The 18071-nt window shown below is 38.7% G+C and overlaps 1 protein-coding gene and 1 pseudogene across 9 annotated transcripts in view; one reads left to right on the top strand and one right to left on the bottom strand.

The window, feature by feature from the left end:
* Positions 1-18071, bottom strand: part of MAPKAP1 (MAPK associated protein 1) — a 267937-nt gene that overhangs the window by 202758 nt on the left and 47108 nt on the right. For all 9 annotated transcript variants that reach the window (XM_037745939.1, XM_017549147.1, XM_037745940.1 and 6 more), the window contains one exon: positions 14535-14683. In XM_037745939.1, coding sequence (XP_037601867.1) covers positions 14535-14683 — 149 coding nt within the window. The remainder of the gene's footprint in view (positions 1-14534; positions 14684-18071) is intronic.
* Positions 15225-15303, top strand: LOC119474196 (annotated as a pseudogene).

Here is an 18071-nt window from a genome sequence, read left to right as displayed (position 1 = left end):
GGCTAAGACTAACTGGACCCAGCATGGTGCTAGATTTGACCTAGGTTTCAACTAGGACCTCATTGTATGCTCGTTAACATACTAAATCACAGACCCACCAGCACCAGGGCAGTTCAGAGAACACCCATATTTGGTGTAAAAATAGGTGGCAACAGAGTTCTGAGAAATCTTCACCTTTTGCCAGGAATTTTCATAAATATTCTACTCCTTGGTTAAAGAAACCCACAAAGGTAGCAGCCACAAATCCCCTTGTACGTGCAGGAATATGCCTATACTCCATTTTCTTGAATGTGTGCTTTTTCCTTTGCAATAAATCTCCATACTATTTTCTGATTTATCCTTGAATTCATTCTCACAACAATGTCAAGAGCCTGGACACAGGTTGGAGTGGAGGTCCCAACAGCATTTGGGGACCTCGTCCATCCTACTGGCATCAATTTTAACAAAAATATACTATAGATGCTTTTTATTTCTTTTTTAGAGACAGAGTCTCATTCTGTTGCCCAGGCTGGAGTGCAGTGGCATGTTCTTGGCTCACTGCAAACTCCATCTCCTGGGTTCAAGCAATTCTCCTGCCTCAGCCTCCCGAGTAGCTGGGACTAAAGGCGCCCACAACCACGTCCAGCAAATTTTTTGTATTTTTGGTAGAGATCGAGTTTCACTATGTTGGCCAGGCTGGTCTCGATCTCCTGACCTTAGATGATCTGCCTGCCTCAGCCTCCCAAAGTGCTGGAATTACAGGCGTGAGCCACTGCGCCTGGCCTATATATGCTGTTTTTTAATCTTTTTATTTACTGTATTACAAAAATCTGTCTATATCAAGAAGTGACATAGATGTCATTGTTTTAATCATTATGTACACCAGATGGATACTATGCCATAATTTATCTAACTAATCCTCTATTGTTGGGCATTGAGGTTGCTTCCAGTGTTTCAGTAATACATAATGAATATGCATTTGTGTATACGTTTCTGATCAATTCCTTAGAATACATTTCTAGATGCGTATTTTCCAAGTCTAACGGCATATATATTATTAGGCTTTTGATACATATCACCAAATTACCCTCCAGAAAACTTCACCAATTTTTGGTCTTGCCAACACGGGTACTGCTTCCATTTTAATCTCTCTCCAATGTGAAAGGCAAACAATTCTATACCATTGCTGTTTCATTTTTGCCTCATCTTAAAATTTCTGGGCATATATAAGCAGAAATAAGCATTCTTTTACAAGACAAACAACTGGATAGGTAGCTAGGAAATATCAAGTCTTAAATTTAAGAATAAGCCTTAACTCAATTAGAGCTCCAATTAAAAAGTGAAATATTCAGGAAGGATTCAGCCTTCCCAAAAAGAGGTTAAGAGGGGAATGGAGAGATCAGAAAGCAATGGATCTCCACTGGGGTGTCCTTAGAAGGATAGATTTCAGGGGAAAAATAGACATTTTACTAATCACCTCATAACCTCCTAAGGCAGGTGTCTAATGTATGAACTACCAGGATGGTCCAAGACAACCTACATTAGCCCATTTACGTTAATTATTTTCGTTAAAGATGGGGTGCATAATAAGGGTTCAAAATTAAAAACTGTAGGCAACTCATCCATCCTAGTAGTAAGAGTCCCTGGAAAAAAACATGAAACAGAAAATTTCACATTAGCACAATTTTAACCCAAAATGGCAAAATTAATTTTTGCAACACAATTGTCTCTTTGCAATCAATGCTAATGTTAAGAGACTAGATAAAGAATTATTAGCACCATTAATGTAATATCGAAGTCACACCTATACATCCTTTTCCATAGAAAATGGTTCTTAATTTTCAAGTTGTTCTGCTTTATTAAAGCTCATTATCATTTCTCTTTTAATAAGTGCTCTTTAAAGTCATTACCTGCAGTGAAGTTAAAGGCAGAGCTATTAAAAGGTTACTTTAATGTGAATAATAGCCTCCCAATATACTCAAGTTAATTACTATTGGAAACTGGTTCTATTTTAATTTAATGCTGAACGCTTAATGAAGGATCTGCCGGGGTAGCAAAACTGACAAAAATTATTCATGGTCAACAGACCTATTCTTGCTGTCTCATTTAAAGAGATAATATCCGTTTCTAGTTCTACATAACTGCATTTAAAGATCAAAATTACATCTTAACATTTTTCTCTGTATATCTAATTGAATATGAAAAATGTGTTTTTTTAATATATTCAATAGCATGTTAGACATAGCACAATCATCAGTCATAATGTGGCAGCCCCTCAAACATGTAGGAGGTGGAAAGGAATCTCAAAATCACTACAAGGAGAGAATTTTGAAGACAAACAGAAATTCATTCTGAGTCCTTTGTATCTGCGCATATAAAGAAAGTGTCACCAAAAGAAAAAGGGGAGGGAAAAGGCTGAAAGGAGATGAGCTGAAAGGGATACTAGAGCCAAGGGGGACCTGAGGAGCAGCCTCTGCCCAGGCGGAAAGGAATACAAGCCCCGCATCTTTGCAGGAAGAGCTACGGAGGCAAACCCCAACCCCAGCCTCCTTACAAAAGGATGTGACTGGAGTCCTTCCATTGCGGTCAGACTCAAGTAAAACACACACACACTTTTCCCCAACACCTGGGAATGAAGCTCAGTGAGAACACAGATGACAATGGAGTTTTAAAGACAACACAGGTTCAGTGACAATCATAGATTTTTCTTTCTTATACTTTAAAAGATACCAAGTTTCCTTGACATCCATATAGAATAAATGTATTATAATCAACTCATGTGAGACGATGTCAACTGCCCTCTGCCTACCTGGCCACTTGTTTATCCCTGTCAGTGTGCTGACTTGGAATGTCAACATCCGGAAGGCAGGGTTCCCATCCTGTACAATTATTCCCCATAGGTGCCACTAAATAATTTTTTTTTTAATTTAGATAAAATAAAGCTGACGCTAATATTAACTCAGTAATGATGTCCTGAGAAGTATTAAAATGCTAACCAAAAATGGGCTCCTCAAATATTACATCAACTGTACAGAGAGGTATTCCATATTCTAAAATATATACTTCAGGAATATTAAAAAAATGCTTTACCTGTGTCAATCTGAGAACCACCTCAAAGCCTTTGGGAGGTGAAAAGATTAGAGATCTTAGTATTATAAATTCCTGGGATAGGATAAATGTAAAACTAATACAGAGGTACAGGTGGGAGGATCGCTTGAGCTCAGGAGACCAGCCTGGACAACATAGTAACACCCTGTCTCTTAAAAAAACAAAACGAAAACTAATACAATGTCATTAGGAGGCCATGAGTCTCACAAATTTAGATTCAAATCCCAGCCATCATTTATCCCTTCTGTGAAGTTTCAGTTTCCTTCTCTGTACCACAGTAATAGGAAGGAATGTTATGAGGACTGAACAAATTGCTACATATCAACAGTCCATTAGAAGACTTAGTACAAAATAAGACTCAATAAAATGGAGCTACAGTAATAATGATAAAACTTTCCTTAAAAGGAGACTTAAATCTCATAGGCTAGATTTTATGAACTTTGTTTCTAAACTAAAACAATAACATCATTTAAAAAGACTTGCTTTAAAGCTTAGAAACCTAATAAAAGAGAAAGAGGGGAAAAGGTCATCATGGTTGAAAAAAGAATCCAGCAAGTTATTGTTTTGATGCCATAATTAGGAAGAGAAAATGAAAGTCAGCAAAACCACAGTTTTAGAAAAGTGGTTATTAGATTTTCTTCTTTCCACAGTGGAAAAAGTCCTTCCTGTTGAAGAAGGCAGTGAAATTTTATCACAGCTATTGCTATTCATAAATCTTATATCTATTTTAATTCAATCTGGCCCTAGCCTCTGAGTCGCTGCACCACAATTTGATTACTATAACCATACTTTTTAACTGCTGTCAGGAAAGACAGCGCCTTATACAAACATCTGCCGGAACACATGCCTGCGTTCTCCGGCACCAGCCTTAAATCACACTCTGGTGATGAATCTTTATCTGACACTAATACTTTTTAACTTCATACGGACAATTAAAATGAATTGTAGCTAAATGCACATATAACAAATCAATTTAATCTTTGGTTGCATAGCAGCATATTTTGCAAATTTCCTAAACTTACTTTCTTACATGTATCTTTGTCTAGGTATTAAAACTTCAATTCAACAGAAAGTAAAGTGGAAGTATTAATAAAACACAGCTCTTATGATACCGCCATGTAGTTGCAGTCTCAAGAATAATGTCGTTTGAAATTTATCACTGCCATTTTTAAAAACTTCCACATTTCTACGTGGAGAGTACCATTCTGGGATTCATTGTAAGAGTGACCAAAGCTGAATCCCTGCCCTGTAAGAATACAATTGAAATCTGGACAAACACACTAAGGATGAGAAACAGGCTCAGATATGAGCGGTAGAGAGTATTCATCTACTCATCTACAGTGCCTATCACATTTGCTCTCTAGTTTGTCGTTCCTGGTTCTGCTCCTTTGCTCAATCAGGTATACCTGATTGTCATGGGCCACTGTCACAGTCCTCAGCACTGGGCACAATCATTCACGTGAAGTATGGTTCCTCCGCTTGATGGCCATATGGCCGCTCTTGTCTTCAAGTTCCCCAAGGGCAGTTAGCTCCATCTTATTTATCAGTACATGGTACAGAGCTGGTCTGCAATAAATGTTTGAAATGAGCCAGTACAGTGTGGTGCCTAGTAAATAATGTATTCGATGGATGGAGATGTATGAGTGAATCCACTCTGCACATGAAAATAAACATTTGTGGGGCACAAACCAGATTCTATGCGTGAAAGCATTCCCCTTCTCCAGTCCCAGTATCTCATTATTTATTTATTTTTTACAGGTAAGGAAATTAAGGCTTACAAGATGCAGTAAGTTGCCCAACCCACATAACTGATAAAAAGATCTAAACAAGTCTGTCAGGTTTCAAGTCCACTGTTAAAGGAAAAAAAAAATTTTTTTTGCGACCAAGTTTCGCTCTTGTCACCCAGGCTGGAGTACAATGGCACAATCTTGGCTCACTGCGATCTCCACCTCCCGAGTTCAAGTGATTCTCCTGCCTCAGACTCCCAAGTAGCTGGGACTACAGGCATGTACCACCACACCCGGCTAATTTTGTATTTTTAGTAGAGACAGAGTTTCTCCATGTTGGTCAGGCTGGTCTCAAACTCCCGATTTCAGGTGATCCCCCGCTTTGGCCTCCCAAAGTGCTGTGATTACAGGCGTGAGCCACTGTGCCTGGTACCAAAACTTTTGTTTTTAAATTTTGAAACAATTCAAATATTAACTGTTTTTGTTTTCTCTGTAACAATCACTGCAAGAGTCTAGGAAAAAGAGCTGTGGTACTGGAATAAGAAATAAAGGAGCTGAATACCAGCTCTGCCTCATACTAGTGGGAAATCCTTGAACACATCACTTTGTCTCTCTCAGCCTGTTCCCTCACTTGGAGCTAATACTCCCTAGATCACTGTTTGGTTAGCATAATTAAGAGGAAAGTTCCAATGTATACAGAAAAGATTAACTCTTCAAAATTTGCAGTTTTCCCATCTGTACCCCCCTACATCTCATTGATGTCAATCACCTCCCTTATCACAACTCTAGAAACTTAAAGCCAAAAAGAATCCAAGAGGTAATCTAGGCCACATTCCTGATTCTAAACATGCAGAAATCAAGACTCATAGATGAGAAATGACTTGTCCTACACCAGAGAAAAAGAATTGCATGGCCAGGACTAACACTCAAGTCTTCTGACTCCCTGTCAGTGTTCCTTCTACCACATGGCGTCACAGTCCTGGAAATCAAGTTTCCATTTTGTAAATATGAATGTCATTAAGAATGAAAATAAAAGTCTCCGAGAATTAGAGTACCTATGCCCAGCTAGGTAACACTTGGGTATACATTGGAATTTTCCTCTTAATTATGCTAACCGAACAGTGATCTAGGAGTATTAGCTCCAAGTGAGGGAACAGGCTGAGAGAGACAAAATGATGTGCTCAAGGATTTCCCACTAGTATGAGGCAGAGCTGGTATTCAGCTCCTGTATTTCTTATTCCAGTACCACAGCTCTTTTTCCTAGACTCTTGCAGTCACTGTCATTTGATTTCTCGGGATAGGTGTCTTCAAGATAGTAAAATCAGGGCCTTGTTCTTCAAGGGAGAGAAATCTCTCTGCTGTCAATCATGCAGAGCAAAGTGCCTTAGGATGAGAAGCCTGAATGTAAAATCTCACCTTCCATAATCCCCTCCATACCTACAAGGATTGTCTCCTAGGCTAGACCTCAGTGCCTGGTATCATTCCAACCAGATTCCCTCTGCTAACCTAGTAATTAATCGGGTAGTGAGAAGGTAGTACAACAACAGTAATCTCGTTGTAACAAAAATAATTCCATGTTGTTTACCTCTTAGTCCCCTGACCTCCAAGAATTACCATCAGCACTTGTCTTAAATGACACCTGACATCTGCCTCATTTAAAAATTACTCTCCTCGAAAATAAAAGAATAAAATTACCCTATTGTTTTCTCCCCTGAACAGCCTGGTGAGTCGGGTTGGGCATCTGAGCGCACATCCCCATTATCTGAGGGGAAGTGACTGATGGGAGAGGAAGTGTCTGGAAGGTGACTAATGTCTGAAGGCAATTCCTTAGCCAGTTCCAAGGCTGGCTGACTAGTGAGAACAAAGAAGAAACTTCTGACTCCTCTCTCACCTCAGACAGCACTGCCTCAGATTCCCCAAACACACACCAGACAAGTAGGGTATGCCCCTCCTCCCAAAAAGATGTACAGTGTCATCAAGGACATAACAGCCTATCATCTGTAGTCAGCAGGTCCAAAACAGCTGAAATGGGAATATCCACCTCATTCTTGGCCCTCTTTCAGTGATTCCTAATTCAGGGTGGTTTCATTATCCATCCAGCTCTACAAGCCAGACACAGACCAGGAAATCATCCTTCAAACCCCCTTCTAACCTTGCTCCCTACATACATCATCAAATCCTACCACTTTTGCCTACTATTAAGTATCTCTTAAATTCATTCACTCCATCTTCATCCCAATAAGTAAGCCCAAGTTACCACTCTCTCACCCACAGCACTGCAAAAAAATGTCTTGATTAGTCTCTCTATCCTCACAAACCCTTCTCAGGGATATACTCTGCAGCACAGCCCCACAGGTATTTTCAAAACAAATCTGATTACCTCACCTCTCCATTTAAATCCTTGTCCAAGGCTTCCCGAGCCATTAGGTTAAAGAGAACACCTCTACTAGTCATACCTGGTCTGCTCCCAAAGCTTCACCTTTCACCAAGATCTACTTCACCCTAGGGCTCCAGTCACACAACTTTCTTTTGGTTCCTGAAAATTCCCAAGCTCCCCTTGCCTCAGACCTTCTGTTCCCCCGTCTCATCCCCCTTTTCTTAGCTCTTACTCATTCTTTAGATCTCAGATCAAGAGATGTTAACTCGAGCCTAACAACCATGTTCTTTCCATGGTAAAATTCTGCCTTCCTTTGAAAAGCCTTAAGCCAATGGTGAATTCTACCTCTCATGGAATTTTTAGAAGATGGCTCCACTACCAAAGGAAGCCACCACACACTGGCAAGGTTCACAACTCACTACAGAAATGAGACCTAGACAGAGAGCTCAGAGTAGAGGCAGTTAGTTTTAAGAACTCCGCATAAAGGGTTTAACTTCAGAGTGCCGAAAACATTTTGCTGTGATTCCTATTTAACTCATTATAAATTGACCATCAAGACAAAAATTCCAACGTCTTCCCTTGGGATTTTCGGTATAACATGAAGCAACAGCAAAAGGAGAGAGCTAATATAATGGTATAAGGGGGAAAAAAATCTCACAAAGAGATTTCTTTAATGAATTTGACCCTTATTTTTCAGACACTATCTTGCTCTGTCACCTAGGCTGGAGTGCAAGTGGTCCAACCACAGCTCACTGCAACTTCAACCTCTTGGGCTCAAGTGATCTTTCCACTTCAGCTTCACACCATGCTGGGGTTACAGGTATGAGACACAGCCCCCAGCAATCCTTCTATACCGTATACTGTAATGTGTAAAAGGTAGTGAATATCTAATATGTATCTTCTTTTATTAACATAATAGACTAACAAAAACTGATCTATGAAAGGAAGAGTAGCAAAATATAGTCATAAATAGCCAAGAGAATAACTGCTAACATCATGTTGAGACTTTCTTAAAAAAAAATGTATGTAGATGGGGCGCAATGGCTCACACCTGTAATCCCAGCACTTTGGTAGGCCGAGGCGGGCAGATCACCTAAGGTCAGGAGTTTGAGACCAGCCTGGTCAACATGGTGAAACCCCGTCTCTATTAAAAATACAAAAATTAGCCAGGTATGGTGGCAGGTGCCTATAATCCCAGCTACTTGGAAGGCTGAGGCAAGAGAATTGCTTGAACCTGGGAAGAGGAGGCTGCAGTGAGCTGAGGTGGTGCCACTGCACTCCAGCCTGGGCAACAGATCAAGACTCTGTCAAAAATATATATATATATATTACGTAAATGAAGCCAATGAACAAGTGAGACAAACAGCTCCTAATTCAAAATATAGTCACCCTAGATTTGTCTCTTAATGGGCACTAAGCAAGCAAAGCCCTGGAGAACTCTTACTGAAAGAAGCAGTGGCAGACTTTCAGTATTATGAAGCCAACTTCTTTCTTCACTCATGGTTACCGCTGCATCTGTACCAGCTGAGAAGGGGGTGGGAGTAAAGGAGAGGAAGTAAGGCCAGAAGGCCCTTAGGCTGAAGTCCACTGCCTCAGCTCAGGTAGCATTAAGTAAAAGCTGCTTTCTAGAAATACAGCCAACAATAAAAAGCCCAGGCTACATTTGTTTTCGGAAAGAGATCCAGAAGCAAATGTAGCTTAACTTATTAGAAGGGACTATTCCCACAATAATAGCACATTTTCCAAGTTCAGATGAGGTGCCTTTTCCCCTAAGGGCAATTTTTCTTTTTACATGATTTCAATTCGCTGACCTTTTCTGAGTTTGCAACATTTCTTGGTGGCTTTGAGCTTTTCTGCAAAGTTTTAAGTGATTTTCTTTGAAGAGAGCTATTTAATGCCAATGATTGTAGAAAACATTTGTTCATAATTATCCAGACATAGACTGGAACAATGCTGAAACAAGAACAGCATGCAAAAATGTATTTAAGGACTATCATCCCAAAATGCTGCTAAAAGCTATTAACCAGTATGTGTTAATTGCCACAGCATTCATATTAATTTTCACTTCAGGCTCGACATTGTGGAATATTTCCCCTGATACATTTTAAACAAAGTTTAATTTAAGGAACTGCTTCTATCAACACTTATGAAAATTAACAGCCAAGCAATTAGCACTCATGAATTATCCCTTCCCCCATGCTCTCTGCAGCTTCCCTGTTAAAACAGTTTCTAACAGAGAAATGGTTACTTTCTAACAAGTTAACACAATCAAAGTCACAGTAGTCTATATGAGCCCGAACTGGTTTGCTCTTTCAAGCACTTGTCAAGTCAAACATTCCCCTTATATTTAGAAAATAATATTTAGCTAAGCCCAAAAAGTAGGATATTTAACATTTTAGAAACTGCCAAGCAATTATCAATATTGAACCATTTTCTCACCCAAGGTTTAAAAAAAATGACCATCCAAAGGAAATAATTACTTGCCTCAGTCTTCCTAGGGAAGGACCAAAACCCCACTGGACTTCCTGAACTTCAACATGCAGACCGTTTTCATCTACTCTGCTATACTTCTTCTTTAAGATACTATTCTATGGCTTTTAAAAACACATTCCCTCTCACTCAATCCTGTCAACCACCTAATGAAATACTTGAAAGACACGTCACTGCCCCATTGTCAATGCCCTGTGCCACCCCTTTACAAAGAGAAAGCAGCAGAAGTGGGATATTTATTCAGTGCTTCTGTGCTATACATTCTGCTAAACACATCCTGCTCATTTCATTCTCGTAAGGAAGATACACTGTCATTTCTTTCATGTGTCAGGACTGGAACTTGTAAAGAAGAAAAAAATTTTCCTTGTAAATGTTTGGATGGGGCCCCTGTAACAAGAGACAGAGTAACAAAGACAAGCACACACATTTATTTAACCTAAATATTACATGACACAAAGCATTCATAAGAAAAGGAAAATACAAGAAACCATTGGTTAAATCTGAGGGTTTTTATATTAGGTTTGACAAAAAGTATAAAGTCACAGGAAAATATGATAGGAAAAAGGTAGGAAGTAAGTGTGGTAAACTGTGGGGAAATTTAGCAACACCTGTTCTTTGAGATTCATCTTCGGAGATGAGGACGCTCCTTTCTTCCAGGCAGAGGAAGGAAACGTCTCACATGAGGGCCTTGTGACCTGCTTTAAGGAAGAAGGGCAGGGGAAGATCAGAGTTCTTCCTGCCATTTCTCAAATTCCTTTAGCTTGTGATATTCAATATTTCAAGGTGTCACATTTTGGGGTAGTGTGTCCTGAGCTTCATGAGGTTAAGTAACTAGCCTGAAGTCACACCATACATGGAGCCATGAGGATTCAAGCTGAGGCTTTACTACAGAATAGGTTGCTTTACTCAATTATGCTGCCTCTCACTGTGCTAGATGCTTCATCCTAGAGTTATCCTGTTTGATGGTCTTATGAGCCTTGTGAGGAACTCACGCTCATCTTCTTTCAGAGGTGAAAAAACTGACTGAAATGACACAGCTTGCTAATCAGTACCTTTTTTTTTTTTTATTAATAACTGTATTCACAGGAAATGGGTACAGTGATGGTCTACTAAGGATATCTGCAAATGCAATTTGACCAGAACAGTGATCGTGTACTAGCAAAAGATTCTCAACAAAGTGATTCGGCATAAAATGGGAAAGGTTAGATTTCCTTCTTAAAACAGGAACTAATCTGAAACAGGTGGAGAAACAGGGCAGAAAATCAACAGATTTTGAGGCACTTAAATCAGTACTGAACGTCTACTGCCTCTCAGCAAAGCCCACTCCCTGATCGCTTCAAAGCAACCTCTTGTCACAACCAACATTTCCCACATCCAGTGAAGTCAGGACCGGCACAAGAAGTTTTCTAATTGTCTCAACCTTTAGAATAGAGGTTTGGTTTTGTTAATAAGGCTATTCAGAGGTTCCTTCTCAACAATGCTTAAGAATTCAGGCAAATGGCTGAGGCCAGTTTTGCCGGGTCTGACCAAAGCATGCCCTAAAACTGCTTGGCAAGCAGCCTTGAACTTTTTTCAAATGATCAGTAAACAGTTACTGATAATTTAGAGTCTAAAACAGATCACAGACAGCATCACCCATTTGCTAAAGAAATAATATCAACACAATAAACCTGACTCAAAAAATTGTCAAAATGACAACAAAGCACACGCCAAAGTACAGCCTTTCCCTCTCAATTTCACGCCTGAAAAAATTATTAGCCAACCACAATTTTAAAAGCTTCGTATAAAATTATTAACCAGCTACAGGAACCAAAAATTACTTGGAAATATTCACTTTAATTGCCCACAATAGCTAAGAGATGCTCACCCTTAGAATCATTAAAACCAACAATCCAGTTGGCACAAACTGTTAAGAACACTAGATGTGCCTGCATGACTACAATGTAATCGTAAAGCCATAGCAAAAGCAAAATCCTTTCCTCAAATCTAACACTAGTTTAATCTTAAGGAGGATTTCACAGCAGTTAGTCTCTTGAGGAAATACATAATTAAGTAGTTTTTTAGCATATTTAATTAGACCCCAAACTCTTCCCTGTCCCCTTCTCTCCCCAATTATGTACTATTTGCCCAAGAGACCTAAGCAACTCAGTTAATTATGTAAATAAGGCAAGAGTTATTCCCAAGAAAAACATTGTGAATATTTGTAGGGGAAAAAAAAAAACTGTACATATTTTAGAGGCTTTAACAAACCTTTGTAAAAAAAAAAAAAAAAAAAAAAAAAAAAAAAAAAAAAAAAGAGGCTTAAAAAAACATTTAAAAAAAAAAAAAAAAAAAAGAGTATCAAAATACACAGAAAACCCTTACATTTGAGGCAAAAAGCATGGCGTTCCAATGACAAGACAGTGAATCATTAAAACAAGACACTCATTTCATTTCTTAAATATGAGCCGAATAAAAATAAAATAATTTTAAGTTACAACAGTAACAAAAATTTAGTGCTGAACGTCAGATGATTTATGGGAGGAATCAATCTGGAAATTATTAAAGTCGACTCTCATGGAAAAGGCTTTATTATCAAGGGGTTGACATGATCTTAACTCTAGAGGCAGCCGTGGTGCTGTTATAACTACTACAATCCCATTATTATGCAATCACAAAATGCTAATTTGATCATTTTGAGGTGTTATTTGAATAGTCATTTTAATTTCTAGGTTACAAAAAGGCTTGACTCAAGTATAATTCTCTATTAATCATTGAGATGTCATTGAATATCATATTGATGCATTTCACAAAGATAAAGACTAATTTAATATGTACAGTACAATATCCTTCAAATATTAGCCATTTTCATTACATATCTGCCAAATGCATCGATATTAAATAATAGATGAGAACAAGGGTTTAATTGTATTTTAACAATTGCAATATGTAAGATAATAATACAATAGCATCACATAAGATAGACTTATCAATATCTAGATCTTTCTTAATCAATGCATAATGGTGACTGCTCTGCACTCACATCCTTTGTGGATTACAAATGGACTTGCTATGACAAAAGCATTGAGAATCTTCAGTGTAAACACACATCTAGCAAGAATAATTCCTTTGTGACTAAGGAAATGGTTTACTTTTTTATTTTCCTGCTGGCACTTCAGAACTTAGATATACACACACCAAGCAGAGTTCACAACCTTGTGACAAATCCAAACCTAAGTAATTAATAATAAAGTCTATGGTATAAAGAAAATTCTAGAATATTTTAAAAGATCTGTGCTTTTTGATATAAACACATTATCACACATTAATTATTCCAGAAATTACATCTCAAACGAGATGGTATCAGGCAATGGAAGCAAATAAATTCTAACTGCTTAATCTAATCCCAATAATAACTTCTCGCATATCTAAATGAATCCATTGCAGTATTTTTTTAAAATCCTATACAGTCCAACTCGCCATTTTCCAGAGGCTGACATTCCTGTCCCCTGGGGGAACTTCCTTCACTGTGCTACATCCCACAAAACAGGAGAAGGCAGCAAGGGCAGAGGAAAGAGAAGCTTTACATCAATACAATCTGTAATTTACTAAAAGTGCTTTCAGATGTTTTTTGGAGGAAACTTCCTGAGCATATTAGGATCTATTATTTATGTATTTTGTTTCTAGTTCTTGCTCTTCTTCCCCAGAAACATCAATAACCTCATGTGCTGATGGCCATACAAGCTTACTTAAACCTATGGAAGCCTGCTGAATTGTATGAAGTAAAAGTCTTTCTAAGAGAAAACATCTCTGCTCAAAGAGGAAAGCTGACAGAGCCAGCTCATGAAAAAAAAAAAAAAAAAAAATTCAAGCATAAGCGAAAAGCTATATGTTTTTTTAACTGCAATGGTTTTGAAATAAGACAAATTACACACGACCCCTCCAGGCAAAGAGCTATATCACTCAGCACCCCACACCACTGCCAGACAGCAAACATCATGGCAATAAATACAAAAATCAACCACTATTGTCTTCTGAAAAAGGCCCTGTTCAGGTCAGCATGGAGACACAGGATGGCAGGGGGTTGGGAAGGGGTGTTGCACATGCAACCAGGATCCACCTGAAATAGTGGCCATTTTTCTAAAAGGAAAATAAACACACTTTAATTTTATAACAGCAAATTGTTAGCACAAACAGGCAAAAAATAAAATTATCCTCCATAGCGAGTGTTGAGATCTCCCTATAGTGAGATACTGAAATGCAAGCAATAGCCTAGAATTCTGAAATGAAGCTGGTTTCAACAATCTACAATTATAATAAAGAATCAGCCAAGACAATGGAAATTGCCTCCCAGAACCACTTTCAAGGCTTTCCCAACACAATTTGAGTTTGATTAATCACAATCTAACTAATCCAACTTCTCAAGTATGCTTAGGAGATAAAACAGATGAAAAATCCACACATACATATTTCTCTCTCCCTCCCCCTACCCTTTCTCTCTCTCATATATATAAACATATATAAAAACATTTATATATATATATATATATATATATATATATATATGTACGCATACATATAAATATGTTTGGGAGGATTAAAATACAACAGTCCTGAGATAGCTACACACAGAGGAAGAATGAAAGATCACAGGACAGTTTTTGTTTTTAATTCTCCCAAATATATTACTGTGAAAACAACAGAGCCCAAATTCATACCTTTGCATCAACAGTCTTAGAAAATGTGAGTGACATTCTGTAACTGTCAACTGACATTCTATGAAGCATTTCTGAAACCTTAAATCTAATAATAATACCAACAACTCCACTCAATTACATTTTTACTTAAAGGGACAAAGTCTCATTTTTACTTACCTTGCCATCAAATTTGGAATACTCGTTAAAGGGGTTATTCAGCTGCAGAGGACACTGCTCTAGGCGTACAGATAATATTGACTGCTTTCCAGAAATTGGAGGCTTCTCTTTGAGAGATTTTTTTTCAAACAGTGACTTTAACTCCTGGGCTGTGACACAAGAGGAAGATAAAAACATCTTTGTGATTACACAGAAACAACTTGTCTACGTTCCCTAAAAAGTCTTCCTTGGAACCTTAAGGAGAGAGCATCCAGGGACATGTTCAGGTCGGATGTATGCAGAAAGCCCACAATAAACTGTGCACTGAAAAGGCCAACCATGGAAAACCGTGCTGACCAGGATAGTCAATTTGGAAGGAGCAGGGCTTAAGGGAGGGGGCAACAAAGGAGCCATTTTATAAGAAGAGCACTCACAGCCAGGAGACCTGAGCTTTGGCCTGGCTTTGCCACTAACAGCAAGCTATGTGTTAGCGGACCCTTCTCTAAATCTCTCTGGGCTTGTTAAACAAGATAATCTCAAAGATCTCTCATGCCTCTAATATTATGTGATTTTGGAATTCTAGTTCTTCAAGATCAAGATCCACTTACTAATCCTCTACCACTCTCCAATTGCACCTTGCACAAACTCTTGATGCCAAAGATGAGGAGGAGAAAAAGAGAAAGGGTATTTATAATAATAGTAGCTAACATTACTACTTCTCGGCCTTTTGGCTAAGATCAAGTGTAGTAACAGTAGCTAACATTTATTTAGCAAGCCAATATAACTCATTTAATCCTCATAACAAGCCTATGAGGTAGATATTAGCGTTATCTTAAATTTGTCAATGTGGAAACAAGCTTAGAATATTTTGAGTAGCATTAGACCACACAGCTAATAAGTAACAGAATTAGGATTTGCACCCAACCAAGGTTCTTATACATTAGGGCACTAATGAACAAAGTAGATACTCAATAAATTTTTTTGCATGAATGATTGAAATAATTCAGATTAAATTATTATTAAATGTGAATCTTCAGTTCTTATTCATTAGTGAACCAAGACAAGTTCCATATCTTTTCAAAGATCATTTAATTATCTAAATCAATTGGAATATCAATCAAGGTGGTGGTAGCCAGATGGTAAGTACATGAGGGTCATTATATCTTTTATTTTTGTGACTATCAGGAAATGTCCACACTTAAGTTTTTAAGTAAATCAACCTGAGACTTTAAAATCTGCAATAACCATGTTCAACCCCATTCCACTTTAGTATAATCAAATTAAACTAAGAGAGATAACAGAACTCCAAAACAGTCACTTAGAACTTGCCAAAAAATGTAACTGCAGCTGGGCACCACGGCTCAAACCTATAATCACAGCACTTTGGAAAGGTGAGAGGATCACTTGAGCACAAGAGTTCAACATAATCAACATATTAAACACAGATCTGAAGAGGAATTAGATTACAATTCTATTAAAGTAATACTTTAAATATGGGAAGTACTTTTCTACCTGTAATCTACGACCAGTTTCATAGTTACAACTGGGAAAGAAATGATCCTTTATTAAGCATCTATTATGGGCCAGGATCAATACTAGGTATTTTCCTCACCTGGCAGTCTTCACAGATCCTAAGAGAGACGTTACTACTAGCTCCACGAAGAAACTGAGGAATCCCAAACATAGGCAAGGTACAGATGTTACACAGCTGTTACCAATAGGGTTAGGTGCAAGGTGATGCTATAACTAACCCTTTCATTCTCAAACATTCACACTCAAACCTCTCTCCTCAACCTAACATCTCCTCCTCTCTTGCTCCTTTGTTGATGCTTGGAGAAATAGAAACAGCTAAAGAGAACTTTTGCATGCTCTCATCTGCACTTCTATCTGCCTGTCCTCCTACTACCATGGATGAGCTCCCTCTGCCCCTACCTCAGGCCAGCCCTTCCCTTGTGCTCTAGATCCCATCCCTCTTGTCAACTCATGAACAGCTCTCTAGCAATTCTCTTATCTCTCTTCCATTGTCAATTTTTCTCTTACTGGATTAGTCACATCAGCACACAGTGCGGCTCATTAGAGAAAAAAAAAAAAAGCCTTTATCTATCCCATACTCCCTCCCTTCTGGTTACCATCCTATTTTTCTGCTTCTCAAAATGTCCATCTATATTCTTACAGTCCAGTCCTTCCACTCCCATTCACTCAAATCCACTCCAGTCAGGCATTCAGGCCACACTTCTCCACCGAAACAGCTTTCACTGAGGTCACCAATGATCCCTTTGTTGATAAATCTGTTGGCTAGTTTTTAATCCTCATCTTACAAGATGTCTTGGCAGCATTTGATACAGTTCATCACTCCCCTCCTATTCTAACATTTTTTTCACTTGCTGCCCAGGACTCCACACTATCTGGCTCTTACATTCTCTCTCAGGCTACTCCTTCTCCATCACTCTAACTCCTCTCATTTCCCCCTTGAATCACTGGGACTTCCCAAGGCACAGCACTTGGAACTCTTCTTAATCTACATTCACACCATTGGTGATTTCATCCAGTTGTATGCTTTTAAACATCATCTATAAGGGGCAAAACTAAATTGTGTTGACACAAATCAAAACAATGCTTGCCTCTGGAAAGTGGAATGACTAAAAGGGGGCACCAGGGAACTTTTTTGGGGTGACAGAATTGCTCCATACTTGTCTAGGATGCTAGTTATATAAATGTATATGTCTGTCAAAAGTCATTGAGCTGTACAATATTTGTACATTTCACTATATGTAAAGCTACCTCAAGAAAAGTAAAGAAATAAAAAGGGAAACTACAAGTAAATATCCTCTACATGCAAGTAACTCTCCGTGGTTATTTCTAACCCTAAACATTTCCAGAAATTATAGACTCACTCATCCAACTTTCCACTTGACACTTCCACTTGGATGTCCACTAGGCACCTCAAGTGTTACCTATCCCTAACCAAACTCTTGATCTTTCCCCAAAGCTCCCACTCCCACAGTCTCCTCAGTTATGGCAATTCAGTCCCGTTAGACCAAAACCTTGGGAGTCATCCTGACTCCTTTCTCACCTCCTACATCCTACTCCTCAACAAACACTTCGAAAGCTATTCAGAACCGCGGCTACCGCTAGCAACGCTGTATTATCATCACCACCTTCAAATCCACCTTACTGTTTCTGCCCTTGCCCTGGCCACCCCGACCCTTGTTTCTTCCTGACACAGCAGCCAATATGAGTCTTCTAAAGGACAAGTTATAAACTTCAGAATAAGGAGAAAAACTGATAAATCTGACCACATAAAAATAAAACTTTTGTGTGGGAAAAAACTAGTAAAAAGATAAATAATAAATTAGGAAAGAATAAAGGTCGCCGGGCGCGGTGGCTCAAGCCTGTAATCCCAGCACTTTGGGAGGCCGAGGCGGGTGGATCACGAGGTCAAGAGATCGAGACCGTCCTGGTCAACATGGTGAAACCCCGTCTCTACTAAAACTACAAAAAATTAGCTGGGCATGGTGGTGCGTGCCTGTAATCCCAGCTACTCAGGAGGCTGAGGCA

This window comes from Cebus imitator, unplaced genomic scaffold (genome assembly GCF_001604975.1).
Source record: "Cebus imitator isolate Cc_AM_T3 unplaced genomic scaffold, Cebus_imitator-1.0 Scaffold216, whole genome shotgun sequence".
NCBI classification, from domain to species: domain Eukaryota; kingdom Metazoa; phylum Chordata; class Mammalia; order Primates; family Cebidae; genus Cebus; species Cebus imitator.
The sequence above is the reverse complement of the archived record's forward strand: the minus strand, read 5'-3'. Positions and strand labels throughout refer to the sequence as shown.